At 38.3% G+C, this 18526-nt stretch overlaps 1 protein-coding gene across 1 annotated transcript; it reads left to right on the top strand.

Moving 5' to 3' along the window:
- Positions 1-11179: 11179 nt before the first annotated feature.
- On the top strand, positions 11180-17936 carry LOC308662970 (vomeronasal type-2 receptor 26-like; the record flags this gene model as incomplete). Its single annotated transcript, XM_081319115.1, has 3 exons — positions 11180-11461; positions 15570-15696; positions 16972-17936. The coding sequence occupies 3 exons, from the start codon at positions 11180-11182 to the stop codon at positions 17934-17936; spliced, it is 1374 nt and encodes a 457-aa protein (XP_081175241.1).
- Between the last annotated feature and the right edge of the window lie 590 nt (positions 17937-18526).

Here is an 18526-nt window from a genome sequence, read left to right as displayed (position 1 = left end):
GACCTCGTATGTTATTCTTGCATTGAGGAAGTTATCATAAATGTTGTAGCCCAGGGTGATGTTGGGTAAGAGCCAAGAATTCTGGTTGATCTTATGAACACCCAAGAAGAAGAGGAGGACGTGGTTGAATATTGCTGATGAACTGCAAAATAATATCTTATCTGTACAACAACACTAGACAGCTCTGAACCATTCATAAAACATAATTTAAAATATACTCTTCCCTTCAAAGCCAGGCCAGAGATTCTCACAGTTCAACCCATCCTAGCACAATGCTTGAAGGAGTGAGGTCTTTGTAGCCCTCTAGAATTCTTCAAGAATTTTACCACATGTGCACATATGTTTTCATAATATAATATTATTTCTTCATATTATGCCACCTAGAAAGTAACATTTGGACAGATTCAAGAGCTGGATTTAGTGTTGAGCAAGTGGTATTTTTCCTGGGCTCCAAGATCACTGCAGATGGGGACTGTAGCCAAGAAATTAAAAGACGCTTGCTCCTGGGGAGGAAAGCCATGGCAAATCTAGACAGCACACTAAAAAGCAGAGACATCACCCTGTCAACAAAAGTGCGTATAGTCAAGGCTATGGTCTTCCCAGTTGCAATGTATGGCAGTGAAAGTTGGACCATAAAAAAGGCTGAGCGCCAAAGAATTGAGGCCTTTGAACTATGGTGCTGGAGAAGACTCCTGCAAGTCCCTTGGACTGCAAGGCAATCAAAGTGGTCAGTCCTAGAGGAGATCAACCCTGACTGCTCTTTAGAAGGCCAGATCCTGAAGCTGAAACTCAAATACTTTGGCCACCTAATGAGAAGGAAGGACTCACTGGAGAAGAGCCTAATGCTGGGGAAGATTGAGGGCAATAGAAGAAGGGGATGACAGAGAATGAGGTGGCTGGATGAAGTCACTGAAGCAGTAGGGGTGAGCCTAAATGGACTCAGAAGATGGTAGAGGACAGGAAGGCCTGGAGGAACATTGTCCATAGGGTTGCGATGGGTCGGACATGACTTTGCAGCTAACAACAACAACAACAAGTGGTATTACCTGTCCATTGATCAACAAGCCATCTTTAGAGCCACAGATTATTTTGCTGCAGAATATTGATGTCTTTGGAGTAACTGCCCTTTATTAAAAAATCTTTAATGTAATCCTCTACAGCTAAAACATTAGCTTATTATGTAAAGCGTCTATTCTCTGTGAATTTTGTCTTTAAAAGTTATTCATATTTAATGCAAAAGTAAAATGGAAGCCACAAAAGTTTACAGAACAGTAAAAGGCGCCTGTTACTCGTCCCAGCTTCTGCCAACCTAGCAGTTTGAAAGCACGTAAAAATGCAAGTAGAAAAATAGGGACCACTACGGTGGGAAGGTAACAGCGTTCCATGCGCCTTTGGCGTCTAGTCATGCCAGCCACATGACCATGGAGACGTCCTCAGACAATGTGTTCCCCACGCATGTGCGGGGGAACCTTTACCTTTTTAAAAGGCATCAGTTGGAAAGAAATGTTGGAAAAGGAGAAAGGAAGGCCCGAGAGCAAGATAGGAAAGGAGAGAAGATTGTGGGAAACTCACTTTTAGCTCACTTGACTGTGAGATTGTGGGCAACTATATAATTATGGCATAGAAATAGATGAATAAAGAAAATAAATATTTGCACAGTATCAAGAAAATTACATTGAGAATAGAAAGAACCCTACCCAGGCAAGAGTCATATTAGAAGAGTGCAGCCAAAATTGCATGAACTGAACTGAAATGGCATGCTCAGCTTTTCAAGAATCTTTATGTGCTCCAGGAGCCTTTTCCCTAAAGCAAACTGGGAGAAGCAGTAATGACCTGTCCTTCTCAAGGTGAGGAATTGGGGAAAAGAGAAAACATTGGAAAGAGTAAGCTCAAGCATCAGAATCCTGTACATGCCAAAATTACCTTCTCAATCTGTGGGTTGGAGGCACGGAGAAAATATGGGGGTAAAATGCAGCAATTATTTTAGATGTTATTCCAGTAATCAGATAGTCTCCTGGCTTGTAGTAATTAAACTCCTTAAACTCCTTAAATTCTTCTGTAATCACTTCAAATGGACATTTCATCTGCATTGTGGCACAGGAAAATTGGGAGAGAAGCAAAATGAAAAAGAGCTTCATTTGCTGTAGCAGCAATTGACATATAATGATGGAGACCTTTCCTATACTTTCTTCTCTGGGAAAGTGCAGGATCTCATTGTCACAAAAGAGAATAACTGCAGTGAGAATTTTCCAGTTTCATCCCAGATCTGGAAGAAAAACCTGCAATTTCAGACTAGCACAGTGCCTGCCTAATTCTACCTCTACTCTCAGCAATGCCAGAGGTAGTTACAGGTCAGATTCTGAGTTGTTGAACATCCCTTTATTGTGAAATTGCTTTAAAACTAAAGGTGGTGGTGGAAAATAGAATAAACAACCATTAGTTTAGTAATTAGAAGGGGAATTGGAAATGACTATTGCTACAGAGATGTGCAGTTGGAAAAAAAACAGTTTTGCATGCCTCAGGGGCGTAGTCGTAGTTTTAGATTAGTTTAAGGGAACAATAGACAGGATAGTGTCTATGGAGATACTCAGTCATGCAGGTCATGGTTGTCCCAAGGGTGTTTTTTCAAGAGACAAATGGACTTATTTGTTTTTCTTGTTGTATACCCGCAACACAGTCCTTTCAGCAGTTCCAAGAAGGCTCTACACCCATTTGCACAGATAAACCTCCAAGTGGCCCCAACAACTCTCTAAAATAAGGGTTCCCAACCGGGGGTGTGAGATGATATTCCAGGGGGTACGAAAACTTGGGTTTAGAAGTTTCAAAATTGTACTGTATATATACATAATTTGTTGCTGTTATTTCAAACTTTTGTAAGGGGTTAGTTTCTTGGATGAGAAGTAAAACTCTTCAAAAAAAAAAAAAAACAACACAAAAAAACCAAGGAAGCCCAGTTGCCTCATTGAAAAGCACCTTTGGGACAATTCAGGATAGTTTGACTGCATTTTACTCTAGAAACCTACTCCTGAGATTCCAAATAATGTCAGGTGATAAACCCATTGAACATTTTTTCACTAGCTAGTGAGGGTCTTGGACAACTCACCCTGGTCAACATGTCACCAGCAACTTGCTGTGGGCAACTTGCCACAGGACAATTCAATGCAGGATAACTCAAGAGAGGGACAAGTGAATTACAGTGAGCCTTGTCTTGTTTTAGGTTTGAATCTTCTCAAGTTAAAAGTCCTTGAGGTTGGGGTGAGCTGCAATTCACTTGTCCCTCTCTTGAGTTAACCTGCATTGAATTGTCCCATGGCAAGTTGTCCCCATGGCAAGTTGTCTTGCAGCGAGTGGGCAGGGTGAATTGGCCAAGGCAAGTGGGCAGGGCAAGTTGTCGTATTCCAAACTAGTGGGGACAAAATAAATCCTTATCCTATCTGATGTGGATGAGGCCATCTTCCTCAATGGTCAGACACTCCAGAATAGTTATCTCCAGATATTGTTATACAGTATCATAACATCAACATTTTTTGAATAAAAGTTTTCCTGAATACTGCCCTCTATGGGGCTATATATAGAAAGAGAGTACATATGGATGGATGGATGGATAGATTGATTATGAGATGTCACATGGTAGAAACGTTTAGTGATATCATAGCTAGATTTTCTCAAGGATCATCTGCCTGTGACATGACCCTTTATTTAAACGACATGCACATTTCCACTCTAATAGAGTCCATCCAACTGAATCAAGTGTTTGTTAAGTGAATTTGGGTTCCTTTAGTGACTTTGAATGCTGGAAGCCATCTGAGAAGGTCTCTAGTAGTGATCCCGCGACCACAGGATGCTGCAACAGTCATAAATAATTGCCTGAAGTTTGATCCATATAATGGGGGAATGCTGCATAGATCGTAAGTACAAAGACTAGTTGTAAGTGACTTTTAAAAATGCCTTTGTAACTTCAAACAGGGAGCCACCTTGATTTGGTTGAATGAAGGACAGCTATGTAAATGTTATAAACAAACATCACTAAAGGAATGATTCTAGTTGAGGACTACCTCTATAGGGCAGCTTTGCTAATTATTTGCTCCTGGAATTTTTTTTAAAAATATTTTATTTATTATTTACTTCTCTGCTGATGATATAGATTGTTCTTATTGCTAATTTGAATATAATGTGTACTGTTATGCACTAATCTCAACACATGGAACTTTGACAGGAATAAAGTTTTGAAAGAACTGCCTTTTCCATAAAGAGAGAAAAAGACCAGTTCATTTCTTGAATTAAACTATGATACTCTGTTGTAGCAATAAAGAATCTTTTGGCAGCTAAGGGAGCAGAAAATAAATTTAATAAACAAATAAACCTATGGTTTAACAACAGTGATTAAATGCTGCCTTAGATGGCCATCTCACTTGAATTCAGTCACCGCTCCTTATATCAGCAAAATCTTTGATGTCCTAAATTGGTTGTGTGGATCATTGATTCCATTTTGATTTTGTACTACCTGCAGCATCATGGACCAATCATTCTCTCTAACCCCCAGATAGCAGGCAAGGACAAATCCCATTCAAAAACTTGTCAAGAAAACTTCAAGGAGTAGTTAAGGCAGATATTAGGAGTCAAAAATTGAGTGAAAGCTGCACATATAAGTATTAGCTTTAAAAAAATAAGGGGAGATAGTCACAATCCCCTTTCTATCACATACACATTTAGTATAATAAACATAGCCACAGTACTATGGAAATTAAAAAAAATAGTTATCAGTACTTGTTATTTTGTGGAGTCTCAAGTAAATCTGATTGATAGTACAGGTAATCCCTGAGTTATTTATTTATTTATTTATTTAATTAATTAGTTTTCTATACCGCCCTATTCCCGAAGGACTCAGGGCGGTTTACAGGGCAGCATATAAAAAACAATATAAAAAGATAATATAAAACTAAAATGAATTAAATTAATTAAAGCCCAACAATTAAAACAATATTAAAAGCTAAAACCCCTTCAGTCCAGGCCTGATAGATCCAAATCCAAATCTTAGTTCATGACTTTCTAATTTGAGTAATCTCTTATTTTGGAGAGTCACCTATTTTTTCATCTAGATCCAACAGCAGGTATCAAAATACAGTTTCGAATCTGGTAAACCCAAAGTTCCTCTTTCTTTATAATTTTGCAGTAGTTTACTGTTATATCGAGTGTGGCCGCATGGACCGCAGTTTCCTTGCTTACAGTTAACTGCTGATATGCCTGTGCTAAATCTAATTTAGCGAAGATGGTGCCCGACTGGATAGCGGAGAGGACATGCTTCACCGTCGGAACCGGGTAAGCATGCGGATTTAAAGCCCTATTTAGGGTGGCTTTATAATCCACGCAAAGTCTAATTTCCCCATTGGGTTTGAGGGGGGTGATGATGGGGGTTTCCCATGGCCCTCCTTCCACTGGTTCTAACACTCCCTGGCCTAACTTTTCCAGTTCACTCTCAATCTTGTGTTTGAGAGCGAATGGAACTTTCCTGGCCTTAATTCTTATAGGGAGAACTCTGGGGTTTAAATTAAATTTAATGGGGGGCCCCTTGCATTTGCCCAATGTCCCATCGAACACATCTGCAAATTTTTGCAGACGGATTCGAGACTTCTGGGTTGGATTGAGTTGATTTCCCCTAACCAGATCCCTAATGCCCTGAACCAGTTAAGGCCTACCAAACTAGCTCTCCTGCCCTCAGTTACCAGTAGTTCCAATGGACCCTTAAACCCCTTAAAACATACCTCTATAGTGGCCTTGCCTTTCAATTTAATTGGTGCCCATTGGAAATCTGTTGATGGGGGTGGGGGTGAGGTGAATCCGGCGGCCGCTCTTTTCTGAAATTGAGGACAATGTCTCCCAAGAAATTATTGAGTCAGAAGCCCCCGAATCGATCTCCATCTTGCAGGGAATTCCCTGCAAGAGGACTTCGATTCTAATTTTTGGGCCTAGCATTTGATTGATCGTAGAGCGGCCCACAGCTACCACCCCATTTCCCCGGTTAGTGGTTAGTGTCTGTGGCTGAAGGGCCTCGGTGCCGCAATGTGGAAAAATTTTGGTACCTGGTGCCCACGCTTCTAAGTCGTGGAGGCTGTCCCGGACCCGGCTTCTGCAGATGGTCTGAATGTGGCCCATCTTGCCGCAGGCGCGACACTTTGCATTTCGGAATCTGCACGATGCTCTCAAGTGGTTTCCCCCACAACTGCCGCATTTTTGCTCGGCGTCTTGGCAACTGTTGTTAGTGTCCTTCGGTGCTCTGGTTATTGTTGGTTTCCTTTGCCTTCCTCCAGTGTCACGGTGGTTGTTTCGGATCGGAGTCCTCTCAAATCTTTGGGTTATTTCATCTATCTCTGTTTCGAACTTGAGGTCTTCCACTCCGCCATCCACAAGGCTTTCTTGGTGAATGGACCCGCTCGTGCCATTGCTATGACGGGGGAAGCCATGTAGATTGGTGGTCTCGTGGGTCATTAAATCATCCAGGACTTCTTGAAGGTTCCCTGTGGGCTTCATGATCACCTTATTTTGTAACTGTTCGTCCCTTAACCCTAAGACCGCTCTGTCCCGGATCCTCTCATTTAGGTCCACAAACCTGCATTGGCATGCAGCTTCTCATACTGCTGCTACAAAGTCTGTCAGGGACTCGCCCAGTAACTGGTTCCAATGCTTGAATTTTCTTCTCCAGTAGAGTTCGGATCGTCTAGGCATAAAATGTTGTCTCAGTCTTTTAATTAGTTCAGCGTAAGAAACTGAGGCAACCGCTGCCGGGTGGCACAGTCCTACAGCTATCTTATAAACCGCCGGTCTGCTGAGGGCTAATAATGCTGCTGCTTTCTTGCGGTCCTCATTTATGTTATTTACTAACAACTAGCCCTCGACTTGGCCCACATGGTCTTCCCATTGCTCCAGGTGTCGGACATCGAACTCCCTCATGATGCTGAGCTTCGACATTCTTCTGCCTTAGTTGATGGCTTTTTGAATTTCCTGTGGTGCGCAGCTGTCTCTCGGCTTCTTTGCGGCAACACTAGCCAGCTTTTTTCCCCCCGAGTCCTGTCTTAATGCGCTTCACAGGATCCCATCCTCGTCGCCACTGTTATATCGAGTGTGGCCACGTGGACACAATAACGAGTCAGCATCGTACGTGATGTTGTTTATTGATTACATGATGGAAAAAAAGTAAAGCCCAACTCCCGGTTCCCCCATTTATGCTACTGAAGCCCCTGAAAATCAGCCAACCCGGTTGCTCTATTTTCCCGCCGGCCAGGTAACACCCAACCCGGCATTGTACCTTTCCCACCAGACAGGTTGACCAATCAGGCCAGCTGACCGATGCCACCTGGTGTCTGGTGTCAACTCCAGCCTGGCATCTCTCATACATAACATTTACCCAACCCTAACCCTAACCCTAACCCTAACCCTAATTCTCATTTTTCCCCTTGCCATCTGAATTTAGATTTATTCTTTTGCCGTTGGTTAACTGCAGTGTCAGTTGTCAATATCAGTAAAGTCTGGAATACAAATAACATATTTGATAAGACATTCATCTTAATTACACAGATTCAATCCAGTAGGAATAACTGCAAATTCTCCATCATGAGAAATCTTTTTAGTATCATTCCAAACAGGTACAATTTTTAATTTTTAAAATAATTTTATTCATTTATAATGTAAAATATGAAAATACAAAAGCAAATAGTAAGGGAGAACAATAGGGAAAGGGAAAATGAAAAAGTATGGAAAGTGGGGCAGGGGAAGGAAAAAAATAGGTATTGACTTCTAACTCCCCCTGTTGCAATAAAATAAGATATTAAAATCAAATTTCAACTTTTTACATTTCTATAGTAATATGAACTAGCCATTTCTGTATCAACAAATTAGACTAATCAGTAAAACCCAAAATCATAGTATCATTTTTTCCACCTCAAGCACAAAGTCGGGATGTGGTTTCCAAGTAGAAACAAAAGTACTTATATTCTTTTCTTTTATCAAAACAGTCAACTGGGCCACCTCTGCTAATTCCATCAGCTTTTGTAAATATTTGTCCATGGTGAGAATGGAAGCCTTCTTCCATTTTTGTGCACAGAGTAGTTTTGTTGCCGTCACCATATATAAAATCAGAGTTCGAAATTATTTTTTCCAAGAACAAAATTGTTTTGAAACAATTCAGACTTGTAAATGTAACCCCAGATATTTAACCTTTTTCTTTGCCACAAAACCCTAGTTTCTTTGCCAATGTTTTATAATCTTGAAAATTGAAGTTCTTAACAAATATTTTTGTTTTCTGTTTATCCAGTCAGGAACTCACATCTGCTTTGTGTATTTAACTTTCCCCCCCCCCAATTTCCATGTACCAACTTCATTCACTTTGTCAATATGCACAGTTTTTGTTCCTCTTCCTCCTCTCTGTATAATTATCAAAATCACAGCAATTAATTTGTCTTCCACTAAAGCCTAGGGGACTTCTTTCATCCACAGTAATTCTGAAACAAGGTAGATGTTAATAACCCTCATCAACAGATTTCACAAATATTTAGTAATTCTTATAAAAATCTGAAAATCTGGTCCACAAGGACCTTAAGGTTGATGAAGAATACAAGGTGAGACTCCTGTAGGCACAAATGTACAGGTCAGAATTGTAATGCTGTCCTTTTAATGTACCAGATTAAACTTTATCTTGCTTGATCAAGTCAGTGTATCTGTGTTCTTTGGCAAGAGAACTGTGCTTCTCCTTAGACAGCTGTGAGGCCAAAGACAGTGGGCACGTGCCTCACAGAACTACAGAAGATCTTCATCATGATATCTGAAATACTGCTGCTGCTGCTGCTTCTCCTGGTGTCCCATTTTCCATGTGGGATGCTGACAATGAAATGTCCATTAAATATACAGAAAGAAGACCACAGATTTAATTATTATAAGCCAGGAGATTTCCTGATTAGTGGAATCATATCTACATCAAGCTCAGCATTTAAACCATACCTCTTCTTTAAGCCTCCATATCACAGATTTCAAAGGTAATTCCTGACATGTACTTAACACTGGTGATTAATTTTATGTTTTCCACTATTTTACTTTTAATAGGGATGGTTAGCTGGTATGAATGCTACAATTTTATGTTTTAATTTTTAACATTGATATTGATGATTCTAGTGGTCTATTGTTAAAAACTATTCTTAATTTTGCAAGCTGATCCACAAAGTTCAGAACTATAATAAGGTATTGTTGGAAAACATTCTGAAAGAAATAAAAAGCTGTCAGAATCGGTAGGTAATCTAATGAACCTTGGAGAGATGAGAGTTATTTAGGGTCAAAGAAGAACTTTATACAGATGTATCCCAAATTGAAGCCCCCTTTAGCCTTTGAAACTTCTAGCTGTCTTAGATGGGGCACTGGTATAACTTTGGATGATATTGTTATTAAGCGCTATGATGTCACTGCTGACTTATAGTGACCACAAGGATAAAATTTCTCCAGGAAAAGTCTTTTAGTTCTTCCTCAAAGGACATAAGGAAATCCATTAAAAGCAAAAAAACACCTGGCATTGCAACCCATCCAAAACCAAAGACGATTAACTTGGGGTTTAAGGCACCCATTCAACTAAACTGAGTCATCAAAGCAGAAACAATAAATAACAAGGAAACACCTAAGCCTTTGTCAGAATAATTCCACTTGAATATTCCTCCAATTAGCAATCAAATCAACATAAAGAGACTTATTTCATAGAACCCTGTTTTTATATGGAAATGATTTTCCAAAGTGAATTTTAAATGAATGTATCCAGTTGCTAAGACAGTTGATCCATTACTATAAAATGCATTTCCAAGTCACCATTTGGGGAAAATAATAAATATAGAACGTAGAATAATAGAGTTGGAAGGGACCTTGGAGGTCTTCTAGTCCAACCCCTGCTGGAGCCATTTCAAACAAATGGTGTCCAGTCTCTTTTGAAAGCCTCCAGTGATGGAGCATATACAACTTCTAAAGGAAAGCTATTCTATTGGTTGATTGCTCTCACAGTTAGAAAAGTTCTCCTTAGTTCTAGGTTGCTTCTCTCCTTGGTTCATTTCTATCCATTGTTTCTTTTTGGTGCTTTGGATTACAACAACAACAACAACAACAACAACAACAACAACAACAACAACAACAACAACAACAACTTCAGAATTCAAACAGACAAGCACCTGCAACATAACACCCCGGACTTAACAATTGTCAATAAGAAAGACAAAAAAGTCTGGATAGTGGATGTGGCAGTGCCTGGAGACAGCAAAATAGATGAGAAAGAACTGGAGAAGATAACAAAATACAAAGACCTACAAATAGAAATAGAAAGACTGTGGCAAAGGCAAGGGTAGTACCAATAGTAACAGGTGTCTTGGGTGCAATCCCAAAACAACTGGAGCACCACTTGAACACCATTGGTATTGACAAATTCTCCATTAGTCAATTGCAAAAGGCAGCCTTACTAGGAACTGCTTCCATCCTGTGATGATATCTGTAATACTATCAAACATCCATATCTGCCTATCCCAGGTCCTTGGTAAGGACTCGATAGGTTGACAAAAATGCCAAATCCAGTCTGAACATCTGGCTGACTGTGCGATTAATAATAATAATAATAATAATAATAATAATAATAATAATAATAATAATAATAATAATAATAATAATAACAATAATAATAATAATAATAATAATAATAACAATAATAATAATAATAATAATAATAATAATAATAATAATAATAATAATAATAATAATAATAATAATAATAATGAGATAGGACTGTCCTTCTAATAGCAAGATCCAAAGAAGTCCATCTCCTGGCAAGGTCCAAGAAATGAATGATACAGGCATCTTACATTATTTTATTAAAGAATGAATTTCTGAGAATATTTCCTGCAGTACAATATAGGGATTGAGCTTTTGGTCTGATCTTCTCTTGCTTTCCCCTTCATGAGATCAATCAGAATCCAAAGCTGTTACCAAACATCATCCTGGGTTACAGATCGTTAGATTGTCAAATTTGTGCACTAGACTTATAATACAGCAATCCAAGTGATTAGTTATAAATGTCCTTAAAGGAACAGCTTCAGGAAATATGATGTGATTTTATGAATTGAAGATGAAAGCCAACTGCAGTCTCTTATCTTGCAGTATACAGAGTATGAGCTTCTGGCACGTCCTGCCCTTCTTCTTTGCCACTCATGACATCAACCAGAATCCAAAGCTGCTACCCAACATCACCCTGGGCTACAGCATCTATGAGAACTTTTTCAATGCAAGGATAACATACGAGGTCATGATGGACTTGCTGTCTACAGGGCAAGAGAATGTCCCAAACTACAGTTGTGGAAGACAAAATAACCTTCTGGCTGTGCTTGAAGGGACGGATTCGGAGCTCTTTCCTTCCATTTCAACTATGCTGGGCATCTACAAAATTCCACAAGTAGGAATGAACACTGAAGCTAATTTCATTTTGTAAAGTCTAATGATAATCCAAAAGGGGTCAGATCATAAATAAAATGATTCAGATGACACAGCTTAAAGGACGCCTGAACTATTCTATTTTCATCATGCATTCAAATACCTTACTTCATTCTTACATCATTGTACATCTTGATTTTTTAAAAAGATAAACAGGTTACAAAGAGATTTTTCAACTGAACGAACCTGCTGTGTTCATGTGACGTTTCATTTTCCCCAATCTATGTGTCAATGCTACAAACATTGACATGTTTTTGCACTGACTATATAAGAGACAGCCTTTTGTTTGAACTGCTTCTCTTTGAATTTTGAAGGGAGGGTGTTATGTATGCAAGCACCTGCATAGCAACAGCCACCAGGGGGCGTTGGCCTGGACAGTTTCGGCGGGAAACCTAGGGCCAACCCCATTGGCTGTTAGCTTACCTGGCCAGGTATATAAGGAGGCCAGGTAGCCCTCATTCCCCAGTTCACTTCCCCTTCCAATAAAGAGCTGAACTCACACACCGGCTGGTGTCTCTCTTGCGTCGGACCCACTACACAATAGTGGCGACGAAGGTGGGATTGCTGCCGACCAAGAGCTGAAGTCACTGGGGAAACGCTCCGCAAGCTGAAGGGAAAGGCATTTTTCCTTCTTCCCCCCACGACCGCCAGCCGAACCGGCAACGCCAAGCACCACATCCACGACCAACTGCCACCATGGCTAGAGCCAGACAACCCTGCGAATTCGAGACCCGCCGCCCCGAACCCTGGACCCGTTACCTGGCTCACGTTGAACTGTACATGCGGTTCAATCAGAGGCAATATTGGAGGCAATATTAATACATTGGGATTTGAAAAGATATAGATTGGACTCCATCTTTAAGGCAACAGAGTTCTATGAGACATACAGACGTTTTCTTGAAGAGAAAACACCACAAGGGGATTGGGAAGATGAAATACAGAGAAAGTTAGTAACAGAAGAGACACCCATACAAAAAGAAGAAGAACGAAAAGAAAATACAGGTCAAGAAAGAGAATAGGTGATATAAGAACAGAGACAGGAAAGGTCCACCAGGTGAATAAAACCTAAATATAAGTAAAGAAGATGGAGAAAGTAAGTGGAATTTTCTGAACAATACAAATGGATTCAACTCCCCATCAAAAAAGAAATATATTTTTGCATGATTACAGAAACTAAAAATAGATATAATTTGTCTCCAAGAAACACATATAAAAACAACACTATAAATTGCTGGAATGCCCCAAAATTGGGAAACTTTATTTTACATCAGCACTTCAAAAGAAAAGCAGAGTCACTTTATATATAAGAGAGACATTGGAATCCAAAGAGGTCTACTCAGTTGAAGAAGGAAGAATCCTAATGGTAGAAATAATGATAAATCAAAAACAGATACTGAAGTGAGCAATATATGCACCAAATAACAAGCAACAAGAATTTTATCAAAAATTACACAGGAAAATATTGGAAATGGAACATGAAAACATTTGCTTGATAGGAGATTTTAATACAATTGTAGATAGAAAATTAGATTATAAAGGCAGCAAAGGAGGAGAAAAGGGAAGAAAGACAGAACGACAGAAGAAATTTCCATACAGGATACTGAGAAAGAAACCTCCAAAAGACCCAGTACACATTTTATTTGAATAGACATAAATCTTGGCCTAGAACTGATATTATATGGATGTCCCCTGAGCTAAGTACTAATATATATGAGATTGAGGTAAAACCTAACATTTGGGCAGACCATAATCCAATAAAGCTGACCCAGAAAGAGGTAAAGAAGAAATCAAGATGGACTTTGAATCAATCCTTGTTAAATGAGAAATAATTTGTAGAATTGGCAATAAAGGAAATGGAATTTTTCTTTAAAAAAATAAAAAGGAAGAGCTATAACATATATGGCTAAAAAGAATGAAGAAAAAAACCCAACAATTTACAGCACTAAGAGAAGAATTGAAGAAACTGGAATTAGAATTACAAATACATTCACAAAAGAAAATTGTGAAAAGACAAATGGAGACAGTGAAACATAAATTTAATTTAATAGTCAGAAGAATTGGCTGTACAAATAAAAAGGCTAAAACAAAACTTTTTTGAAAATGCAAACAAGCCAGGAAGATGGTTGGCATATAAACTGAAAAAAGAAAGAGAGAAGAGACTGATAATAAACTACAAGAGGAAAAGGGTGACTTACAACGTCAAACTGATGCAATTTTTTTAAAAAAGAATTTTATGAAAAATTATATGATGTAGTAGGAATTTCTCGAGAAAAAAATGATACAATACTTTGAAAATGCAAACCTACCAAAAAATACCAGAAAACTTAAAAAAAATATTAAATGAAAAAATTACAATGATGGAAGGGATAGAAGCTATTAAAAAACGATAAAACCCCAGTACCAGATGGGCTACCTGCAGAGGTTTACAAATGTCTACAAGATACATTAAGTCTACTAATGAAGGAAGTATGCAATGAGGTATTATTAGAGGCCAAACTACCAAACATGGATGGAAGCAAGTATTACTTTAATATCAAGAGAAGGTTGAGATTTGACACAGATAAAAAATTATAGTCCAATATCATTATTAAATGTGGATTATATTTTTTGCCTCAATAATAGCAGAGAGATTGAAATTGACTGAAATTACTACTGTTAGATTAGCAAAAATGTTTAAAAATATGTCTAGCAAATGTTGGAAATGTAATCAAAATCCTGGTACATATTATCACTTGTGGTGGACATGTGTAAAAGCAAAAAGTTTTTGGACTAAAATATATACTTGATGAGAAAAGATGTTAGGAAAACATGTAGATTTTAAACCTGAACTTTTTTTTACTAGACGTAATGCCAGAAAATTTTGATAAACAAAATGTATATTTAACATTACATGTATTAACCACAGCAAGGATTGTATTTGCACAGCACTGGAAAAATCAGATAACACCACCAAAAGAAGCGATAATTAAGAAAATATTGGACGGTGGAGAAATGGACAGACTCAGATTGAGAATCAAAGGAAAAGAAAATACAGAGTACTTCCAAATATAGAATTTATTATATCAATGATTGGAAAAGCGGGACAGAGAGTAAGAATTCAACCATTAAGACTAGGCAAAAATCAACCCAGACAACACATTGTTCATTAAGCACAAATGAATTGTAATGATAGAAAACTAATAAAATACTTTTTAAAATATCTATTGCTTATGATGGGAATACCAGCATTGTTCTGATGTAGAAGGGAAAACATGTTTTTCGCTACCCCAAAGCTGTTTGTAGCATGTAAGGAAACCTAGGAGCATCACAAACCAGTGAACTGGCCTTTGACACTGAGGGACTTATGGTAGGGCATTTTATTCAGTGGAATCTTTGGTGTTCTCTGAGCTTGGTTGTTTGTTTGCAGGTAATTTCACTGGTTAATTTCCCAACTAAGTAACATCAACAATGCCTGATGATAGCACTGATAATGTTATCTATTCAAGTAATGAAATATCTGCAAACAGGCAGTCAAAACCAGAGAGCATCAAGGAGTTTACAATTCAGCCCTGAGTTACACAGATTTTCTTCTATTGAATCATTCAATGTTTTTTTCAGAACTGGAGTCTTCTTTGAGACTGAGTTGATAGTAAATTGAGATCTAAGAAATACATATTGTAAGAAGGCAGAGGAAATGTTCTGACAGATGGTGTTCTAGCAATTGCTAAGACAAGACGAAGTAACCCTTTGCTTTCCATGCTTTGGACTAGACTTTCCACAGTTTTGTATATTTGACCAGTTGGCTGAAGCTGACAGGATCTGAAGCCCAAATGCAGAATAATCCCAGGATAATGATGATTGGACTGGAGTCAGCAGCTTTTTCTGAACATTAAAGGGACTCTGAGATCATAGCCTGCTGAAATGAAATTGTTAGTGGAGAAATTTCACTGAAACAAACATATTTTAATTGTATGTGGAAAAAGATCTTGAAAGTACCCTCTTGAATTCATGAACCCACTTTGCTGCTCACTTCCATTTTTAGAAGTAATCCCCTCATTCATACATTTCTCTGATATTTTTTTTCTGTTCAGAAGGCCCCCTCTTCTAGGTGTACGGAAAGTTGCCTCCCAGGATATACCAAGCTGATGAGAGAGGAAAAACCAGTTTGCTGCTATGACTGTTCTTCATGCATGGAAGGAACTATCTCTGTGCAGGAAGGTAGGTAATTCAAGAACATAGAAGGAGCACCACGAGACCTTAAGAAACACGACAGCATTTGAAACACATATACAAAAAAAGATATATGATTAACAACCATATATACTGTATATATTTTTGAAATACAACATGGAGATGGAAAAAATAAACATTTTTATGATAAAATGGATGCAAAATGTCAAACAATTAATCACAATACAAAAATGAGAAGAGCTTTCAAAAAGAAAAATATAGAAAATTCACTCCAAGTTATAATTTAAGGAGAAATTGCTGCAAAATATTTTTCAAGTGTTCTACAACTACATCAACAATTGCAAAATAAATAAATAATAGAACATTTAATGTTGGAAAAGCCATGAGAAGAAGGAACACTTCAACATCTGTAGTGGTTATGCAAAAACAAACAAACAAACCTCAAAAGCATTGGAATGAAATACTGTACATCAAATTATTAAGAAAAATCCTATACAAAATGAACCAAAACCACAAATATTCTTTATAGGTATAGTTTCAAAAAGCAAAAAAATGCTAACCCTAACCCTAACCTTAACCTCAAACTCTACTAAGATATTTTTCTGGCAATTGCAAGAACAAATTTAGGAGAGAATTGGAAAAATAGATATTTTGTCAGTGATGTCAGATTGGGAGGTCACTTTGGAGAATATGCAGCAATGTCACAATTAACAATACCTACAGCATTGATTCTTGGCAACATTAAGTCATGTGGACATGACCTCCCAGAATTCCTTGGGAGTCATGGAATTCAGGGAATTGGGGAATTCTGGCTGAGGAATTATGGGAATTGAAGTACACATCTTAATGTTTTGAAGGTTGAGAAACACTGATCTACAGTATCTATGATGGAAGTTTAAGCAACTGTTAAGAAGAATAGCTCTTGTATGTGGAATACATTGCACAGCAGGATATATTTAAAGCTTTAGAACATGATTTTTAATCAGAAAGATGTGAGATGAATCAAAACTAATGTCAGGTGCCAGCAAGAATCGTTACACTTTAAAGTAAAACACAAACACAGAAGCAAATAGATTATGTGTGGAAGTGGTGTGTTTGTGTATGTGTGTTTATTCTAGTCACAGCTTGGGGAAATAACAAAAGGGAAGAGAGGAATGTTTGTCATAAACATAATTTTCTACTTTATTCATGCTTAGTAATTAAGCATTTTTCCCTTGCATTTCATTATTCTAATAATATCATTTTTTTTAAAAAAAGAGAAAGAAATCTTCATTGCTCTATCTACATCCTGCTTCTGGACAGTTAGTCATGATGTGCTGAATGTCATTGAATCACTTGTTAAAAAGCAGTTGTGTTTTCCAGATGTAGCCCATTGTGAAAAATGTCCAGAGGACCACCTCTCCAATGAGAAGCGGGATCAGTGTGTCCCCAAAGTTATAACTTTCCTGTCCTACAGAGAAAACCTAGGTCTCATCCTGGCTGTCTCTGCCCTTTTTTTGTCTCTGACCACTGCCTTAGTTCTAGGAATTTTTATTAAATATCGAGAAACTCCAATAGTCAAAGCTAACAACCGTGATCTCACCTACATTCTGCTGATCTTTCTCTTGCTTTCCTTCTTGACTTCCCTTCTATTCATTGGTCAACCCAAGAAAGTGACCTGCCTTCTTCGACAAACTGCTTTCAGTGTTGTTTTCTCAGTTGCTGTGTCATCCTTGCTGGCCAAGACGATCATGGTGGTGATGGCATTTCTGGCCACAAAGCCAGGCAGCAAAATGAGGAAATGGCTGGGGAAATCTCTGGCCAATTTCATTATCTTCTCCTGCTCTGGTGTTCAGGTGGGCATCTGTTTCATATGGCTGGGAATCTTTCCCCCATTCCCAGATTCTGATTTACATTCCCAAAAAGGGCAGATTGTACTGCAATGCAATGAAGGTTCAGTCATCATGTTCTATTCTGCCCTTGGCTACTTGGGCTTTCTGGCTTCCATTTGTTTCTTGGTGGCTTTTCTAGCCCGAAAACTACCAGGGGCCTTCAACGAAGCCAAGTGGATCACCTTCAGCATGCTGCTCTTTTGCAGTGTTTGGGTTTCTTTTGTCCCTGCCTACCTGAGCACCAAAGGAAAATACATGGTGGCTGTGCAGATCTTCTCCATCCTGACCTCCAGCCTGGGCTTACTCGGCTGCATCTTTGTCCCAAAATGTTACATCATCATTCTGAGACCTGACATGAATACGAAGGACCATCTAATAGTGAAAAACAGTGAGTGATCTTGATTTTGGCAGTTATGTTTTTATCCAAAATATTGCTAACATCTACATACTAGGCTGGCCCAGTGGAACTCTTTTCTCTAAAACCAGCAAGCAGGTCACTTCATCAGCTGTCATGACAACTGAACTGACCTTCAAAAATAAAAATGGAATTGCTTTTTTCCCCTTTTACTGACTACAAAGGTTGGCTCACAGTAGCAGAATAATAAAAATGCCAGGCAAATAAAATGCAGGTCCCACAGGTTTTTGAAACCAATTTAGAGATGTTTTATCAAGAAGATTTGCTCATTATATATTTTTAGATGAGATGCAAATCTCTTGCCAATGAAAACAATGATGAAAAAACCCAGAGCCAGGAAACTACAAACCAATCAGTCTGGTATCAATACCTGAGAAGATCGTGGAAAAGATAATCAAAAACAGATCTGTGAATATCTCAAAGCAAATAAACTTATAACTAGGAGCCAACATGTGTTTGTTAAAAACAGTTCATGCCAAACCAAGCTAATTTCTTTCTTTGTCAAAGTGACTAAATTAGTACACCAGCAAAATTCTGTGGAGATAGTATACTTAGATTTTAGTAAGGCAAA

This window comes from Vipera berus (assembly GCF_964194415.1).
Source record: "Vipera berus genome assembly, chromosome: 2".
Classification (NCBI taxonomy): Eukaryota; Metazoa; Chordata; class Lepidosauria; order Squamata; family Viperidae; genus Vipera; species Vipera berus.
The sequence above is the reverse complement of the archived record's forward strand: the minus strand, read 5'-3'. Positions and strand labels throughout refer to the sequence as shown.